Here is a 6,841-nt window from a genome sequence, read left to right as displayed (position 1 = left end):
TGACCATGATTTTGTCGTCGGGGTATGAAATCGTCGAAACGATGTCGAGCGAGTTACAACTGCGGAATCTCTCGAGGCTCCACGGTCGGGTGCAGATCTTAAGGAGAAGCTCCACACATGATCATCCAGCGGAGGACCTTGTTCCTGGGGACGTCTTCGAGGTGCACAAAGGAATGGTGCTGCCGTGTGATGCTGTCTTGCTCGATGGAGCGGTGGTTGTGGACGAAAGCCAGCTGACTGGCGAATCAGTTGCTATCCCAAAGCAAGCCGTATGTCGGAAATCCGATCGACTGTTTGATTGGGATGCCGACGTGTCATCAGTTCTGTATTCAGGCACCAAGCTGCTGGATGTCAAGAGTAAGCAGCATCAATCCCAGAGCTATGCCATTTGTGGTCGTACGGGCTTCGATACGCTTCGTGGTTCGATGGTCTATTCAATCATGTTTCCCCCAAGCAGCCGTTACGACTTCGAATCAGACGTTTTCAGGTTCGTGCAAGTTTTAGCTTGCGGGGCCACTGTAGTGGCAGCGCTCACATTCGTAAAGGAGTACCTGAAGAAGAAAACCTGGAAGGAAATTGTCATCATGTCGCTGGATCCGGTGACGTGTGTAGTACCGCCAGCCTTACCTGCGGCTATCACCGGGGCGCTATCTCTCTCACTGGCCAGACTTCGATCCAAATGGGATGTACGTTGTGTTCACCCAAAGCACATCATGTCCGCTGGACAGGTCTCAACTGTTGTCTTCGACAAAACTGGAACTCTCACAGAAGAGGGCATCCATTACTATGGAGTAATCCCTGTGCTGCATCCGCCATTCGCTATGTCGTGCAAAACACTGCGAAATGACACTGTAGCTTCCTCTGTGCACCTGCCAGCAAGAATAGAGGCACTAAAGCCCCAAGGACTAGGCACCATTGAGACAGATGTCATATCGCTGGAGGTGGCGAACCCCATGTTACTGATGGCGATGGCCACTTGCCATGAGTTGAGCATCGTTCAAGGCGATCTACAGGGCGACGACCATGACCGCTGTCTGTTTGCTGCTTCTGGCTGGGAGATTGCAGAGGAGGGTCATTGCACTGCGGATGTGAATGCGGTGCCCGGAGTCAAGGAGCTCTTCCTGGCTCCTCCAAAGACAGAGTGGTTTGTGTCAATGCGTCCTCGAGGGCGCCAGCGACTGGTTACCATGATCGCGGAAGGGGTAAATTTGGACGACCTTGCGGACACGATGACTGGTCGGCGACGATGCCCTGCGTTTGAGTCCATGAGACTTTCGAGAAGCGTGGAGATGGGGCGGCTGAGGGTCTATTCTTTGGACCACAGCCTCCACCGAATGACGGTTGTGGTGCGAGATTTGTTCACCAAGCAGTGTTTCTGCTTCGTGAAAGGTGCCCCGGAGAGCATTCTTGACATATGCCTGCCGTCATCGGTGCCAGAGTTGACAGAAACAACGATACAGTCCTACGCCAGTCGTGGAGCTCGATTGCTAGGTTTGGCGGGCAGACCACTTGGTCCACTAACCCCATCGGCTGTGGACAGGCTGGCTCGCGTGGATCTTGAACACAAATTGGTCTTCCTGGGCCTCGGAATTTTTGAGAACAAGCCCAAGGAGGGTGTCAAGGAAGCCTTACTCGCGCTCCATGAGGCACATGTGCGGCCACTGATGGCGACTGGAGATAACCCCAGAACTGCGATTGCGGTTTCACGCCAAACATGTTTACTACCTTCGTGTGTGGAGGACGTTATTATCGGAGACCTACACGCAGTACATAGTGATCGAGTTGTATGGGCGAAGGTTGCCTACGCGCCTAATGACGGCAGTTCTTCCGATTCTGACTGGCTCAACACTGCTTTACGACATCGCCACACAACATTTGACCTTCAAGACTACATTGTGGGTCAGCAATTGTCGACGTTGACTGTGGTGCTCACCGGACGCGCGTTCAGAAAGGTACAGGAGTGGCACCTACGCCTGGGTCTCGCGTTCCATGGAGACGAGCGCTGGAGCCAGCCTCTGCGCACAGCAGCCTCCGTCCACTCACAGGATTCCGTTTCGTATCTGGCTGCAAAGCACATGCTACCTCCTGCGGTGTCTGAATGGATGACGATATCTTGCGCTCGAAACCGGAGAAGGCTCAGAAGCCACGAACTGGTCGAGGAGGACGACCTAGTGACGATCAGCCTGTTTGAATTCATTCTCAGACATGGCCAAGTGTTCTCACGAATGACGCCTGACGATAAAGCTCTGCTGGTAACATCTCTGCAAAGTTTGCCCCGGAGCCCTTTGGTTGGCATGGTTGGGGACGGAGCCAACGATTGCGCCGCGCTGAAGGTTGCCGATCTCTCTGTCTCAGTAGGGTCCGCTGAGACTTCACTCGCGGCCTCCTTCACCTCAGAGAAAGCCTCCTTAAGGAGTGTACTTGACGTTATGCGCGAAGGTAGAGCTGCTCTTGCCAACGGTTTCGTCCAGGTTCGCTTTGTGCTGTTGTACTCCATGATGCAGTACGCCATGTGCGAGATCCTCTTCTTCAACGGCACCTACATCACAGACCAAATGGTGGGGCGTGGGCTCTAGGCAAACGCAGTTCCTCGTTCAAGATCTCTTCGTCATCGTACCGCTATCCTTCCTCATTAGTGTCACCCCGACCAGTGACACACTGACTCGACATGTGCCAGGCGGCTCTCTCACGAGTTTATCGGCGTTGGTGGGTATCCTTGGCCAGGTTGTCGTGCAGTGCTCTCTGTTCCTCTTCGCCGTTGTTACGCTGCTTCATCACGAAAAGGCGACGGGCACTCCCAGAATTGTCGAGAGCTTCGAGAGAACAGATTTATCTACAATCCTGTTCACCCTCTGCCACCTGCAAATCGTTCTTCTGGGAGTTGTCTTCCACGAGATGAGCTACCCGTGGAGACGATTGGCATTCTTCAATCATTGGTTGATGTTCTTTGCAGGGTTTATGTACGCAGCGGGCCTTCTCATTGCTTTCCCTTTGTCTGTGATTGGTCTTGGTGACGTGCGATACCGCTTGCAGCGCCTGCTCGGAATGGTCGTCGTCCCTGACTTCGGTCTCCCCATGTTCCGCATCTTGGCGGTGTCTGTACTCGCAACACTGTCCATGGAAGGTCTCGTCCGCTATTTACGTCGGAAAGAGCGCACGGATGTAGACATCGGAGGGTTGGTAACATTCCAGCTCAAGGAGGAGAGATTGGGTGACATGTATGGCGTTCGTCTTCGCGAAGTATAAACCGATTTTTTCTGTCATCATGCCCAAGCAACGAATGACCGCCCTGGACATCCGGGCTGCAGTCAACGAAATGCGGAGCGGCATTGTTGGCCTCCGCGTGGCGAATATCTATGATCTGAACAACCGACTGTACGTGTTGAAACTGAGCAAGGCGGAAATGAAAAAGCACGTGATCATGGAGGCAGGTCACCGGTGCCACCTTTCGGACTGGAAGCGAGACAAGAACGCCCTTCCGAGCCACTTCTGCCTGCGCTTGCGGAAGTTCCTTCGGACAAAACGAATTGAGGGTGTTAGGCAGCTGGGAGCGGATCGCATCATCGATATTCAGTGCGGGTTGCGGGAGAATGCTTTGCACCTCATTGTGGAGTTTTACGTTTTTGGCAACGTGATCCTGACGAACTCCAACTACGAAATTCTTGTCATCCTCAGAAGGACAAATGTGGAGCAGACGGGGAGACTTGCCATTGGCCAGGTGTATCCACATGATAAGTTCTCTGGATGGAGTACACTGGTATCGCCTGTTCTGCTGGAACCCTTCGTCCGAAGCGGTGGCGCCTTAGGCGAGCAGGAGGAGGCTTTAAGAGTTTTGCGAACTCTGTCTCGTGAATACGTGGCGGCGCTGAATGTGCCTAACGACGACGTCGCGGTGCCGAATATGTCAAACAACAAGAAACCATGCGCTTTAGCGGATCTCTGTCGACCGATGCTACCATTCGCCCACCCTGGCTTGGTTGTGCACGCCATTCGTAAAGCGAGCCTCAACCCAGCCTTCGAAAGGCTTATTGAACTTCCACTAGTCGAAGCAGTCGTAGACGCCGAATTCGAATTTGTTGTCGCCGCTGTGCTCGATGAGTGTTTGGGGAAGCTTCGCGCGGTGAGTGCGGAGGGCTCCCTCGGCTATGTCGCGGCGGCATCACGCCCGATCCGCGGTTACGCTGTAACGACGGAGATCCTAATTCACAAAGACGAACAGCACGTAATTTCGGAGGTGCTGGACGACTTTACACCGGTAATACTCTCTCAACAGCAAGCCAAGCAAGATCGCATCCGAGAATACTCTACCTTCAATGAGGCAGTGGACGCCTTCTTTGGGTCGCAGGTTCTGCACGACGAGCAGAAGGTCGAGGCTAAACAGCAGCAGACTAAGCTCTCGAAGGTTGAGAAGATCAAGCTTGACCAGTTTTCGCGTGTCGAAAAACTGGAACTGGAGCAGCAGCAAAACGAGGTCTTCGCCGAGCGCATTGAGACGAACCTCGATCTAGTGGACAGTGCTATCAACATGATGAGAATGCTCGTTGGCACCGGCGCAGACTGGAACACCATCGCTGTGCAGCTGAAACAGGAGCGAAAAAAATCTCATCCACTCGCCACGCACGTACACAAGCTTGACTTGGCCTGCAACCGATTCGAACTCTTGTTGGCCGCTGAGGACGACGAAGCATTTGGGGAGGAGGAAGCGCCGCTGCTAGCTGTTCCTGTGGACTTGACTTTGTCAGCGTTTGGCAATGTAGAGAGTCTGCACCGGGGTAGGAAGAATGCAAAGGCCCGTCAGGAGAAGACGCTCGCCGCCGCCACACTTGCCATCAAGAAAGCAGAGAAGCAGTCAAAGCGCAACCAAGATGTGAGTCGCAGCCATATTTGTCACGCAGGTGTTCGTACAGAAGCAACAGGGCATGCAGCGGGTCCGGCAGCCTTTGTGGTTCGAGAAGTTCAACTGGTTCGTCTCTTCAGAAAACTATCTGGTTATCTCTGGTCGCGATGCGATTCAAAACGACATCCTCTTCAAGAAGCATTTAAAGAAGAACGACATCTACATCCACGCTGACGTCCACGGGGCCGCCTCCTGCGTTGTCAAGAACCAGACTGGGGAGCCGGTCCCTCCCACGACTCTCGCCGAGGCGGGACAAATGAGCGTGTGCCGAAGTGCTGCGTGGAAAAGCAAAATCGTGACGAGCGCCTGGTGGGTGTTCGCATTCCAGGTTAGCAAGACTCCACCAGCTGGAGAGTACCTGAGCCGCGGTGGATTCATGATCCGAGGCAAGCGGAACTTCCTGCCACCCGTGAGACTCGAAATGGGCTTCACGTTCATGTACGTCCTAGTAGACGACTCTGTGGCTCGTCACCTGGGTGAAAGAGCGGTAAGTACTCCCAGCCCGCAGCTTGCTGAAGCCCGCGCTATGGTCCACGCTGACATGATTGATGAGCCAGAGATTATTCGGTTGGAAGACGTTATCCCACAAACAACGAAGCTGTCCCTGAACAAACCGAAGATCTCTCGAGCAGGAAGAAAGGCTAAAAAAAAAGAGAAGGGAACGGGTTTTAACCCGGTCAGCGAACCGCGTCCTGCAGTTCATAAGGGGAAGAAGGAGGAGAAATGGGTCAGTCTCATTACTGGTGGGGAGATCACTGATGAGATGCTGTCCGGACCGTCTCGGGGATCGCGGACAGCTAATTCTGCCGACACCCCGATCGAATTGAGTAAAGAACTCATTGAGGCAGTTCCAGAGCCACCGAACCCGAAACCAGAGGTGGTGATCCTAGAAGCTGTCGAGCACATGGATAACTCCACCAAAGACGGCATCTTGGAAGCTGTTGATAAGAACCTCGAGGTGGGCATCTTGGAAGCTGTTGACAAGAACCTCGAGGTCGAAGCAGACACTGGTGACCAGGAAGCAAATGGCCTGATTCGCTCAGACGGCGAATTGGATGGGTCTGACGAAGAAGACGGTGAATTGGATGGGTCTGACGAAGAATACATTGAAGCGGACCACGCCGTACGCTTGACAGACGCTGATACCACAGGCGAAAAGAACCAAGAGGCCACAGAGCGGGTGAAGGAGCCACGGTATAAGAAGACAGAAAAGAGGGAGATTCAGCAAATCTTGGAAGAAGAAGGAGATGTTGTCGACTCCGCAAACCTGGATGTCCTGAACACTCTTACAGGGATTCCCGGCCCGGAAGACACACTACGCGGGGTGGTGCCTGTGTGTTCGCCGCTATCCGCGCTTCATGGGAATCTCTACAAACATGTGACTAAGCTGGTGCCGGGCAAGTCAAAGAAAGGTCTGATAGTGCGACAGATCATGAAGACTGTGCTTGACGAGGCAGCATCGGACGCGGAGAAAGCCCTGTTGAAGACTGTCGCTCCGGCTGACATGCACAACGCTCTGGTAGCTGACGCCGCCATTGTCACGACGAACAAGTCTGCAGGAACAGAATTTAGAGGCACACGAAAGTATCATAAAGTCAACCGTAAGAAGGTCCAAAGAGGGCCAGAGGACTAGGCCTCTGAAGACGAGTCATTGAGGTCACGGACATGGGGCATCCGGGCCAAAACGAATTCCTGCGCTCTGGAGAATTTTTGGGCTTCTTCAACAGCGTCCTTCCCGTAAAAACCTCGTGTCATCTTTGTTTGAATCTTGGACTTCACATTGCGAATTTTGAACCCGAAAACCTTAGGCTCGTAGGGTACTATGATGTCCATTGGTAGTAGTTGCGTGAATGTCTGGAAGAAAACGTGAGCGAAGCTGGCTCCAAAAAAAGCGCCATCGATGTCCTGTGCATCGGAGTTGTCGTTGTGGGTGTCGTAAACCTC

The 6,841-nt window shown here is 53.4% G+C and overlaps 2 protein-coding genes across 4 annotated transcripts; both read left to right on the top strand.

Annotated features, from left to right (window-relative positions):
* Positions 1–41: 41 nt before the first annotated feature.
* KVP17_003585 (uncharacterized protein) lies at positions 42–3,246 on the top strand (the record flags this gene model as incomplete). Of its 3 annotated transcripts, XM_068521062.1 has the most annotated exons (2): positions 42–2,558; positions 2,587–3,246. In XM_068521062.1, 2 exons carry the CDS (start codon positions 42–44, stop codon positions 3,244–3,246), a joined length of 3,177 nt encoding a protein of 1,058 aa, XP_068379265.1. The 3 variants fall into 3 exon arrangements, with proteins under 3 accessions (XP_068379265.1, XP_068379264.1, XP_068379266.1); XM_068521061.1 differs by lacking the exon at positions 2,587–3,246 and having other exon boundaries at positions 174–2,576; XM_068521063.1 differs by lacking the exon at positions 42–2,558 and having other exon boundaries at positions 2,941–3,246.
* A 19-nt stretch (positions 3,247–3,265) lies between these two features.
* Positions 3,266–6,530, top strand: KVP17_003586 (uncharacterized protein; the record flags this gene model as incomplete). Its single annotated transcript, XM_068521066.1, has 2 exons — positions 3,266–4,867; positions 4,896–6,530. 2 exons carry the CDS (start codon positions 3,266–3,268, stop codon positions 6,528–6,530), a joined length of 3,237 nt encoding a protein of 1,078 aa, XP_068379267.1.
* Between the last annotated feature and the right edge of the window lie 311 nt (positions 6,531–6,841).

Source organism: the organism of the source record quoted next, assembly GCF_019968985.1.
Source record: "MAG: Porospora cf. gigantea B chromosome Unknown PgB_NODE_1207_length_7100_cov_122.411, whole genome shotgun sequence".
Taxonomy (NCBI): Eukaryota; Apicomplexa; class Conoidasida; order Eugregarinorida; family Porosporidae; genus Porospora; species Porospora cf. gigantea B.
Note: the sequence above shows the minus strand (reverse complement) of the source record. Positions and strands in the feature narration are given on the sequence as shown.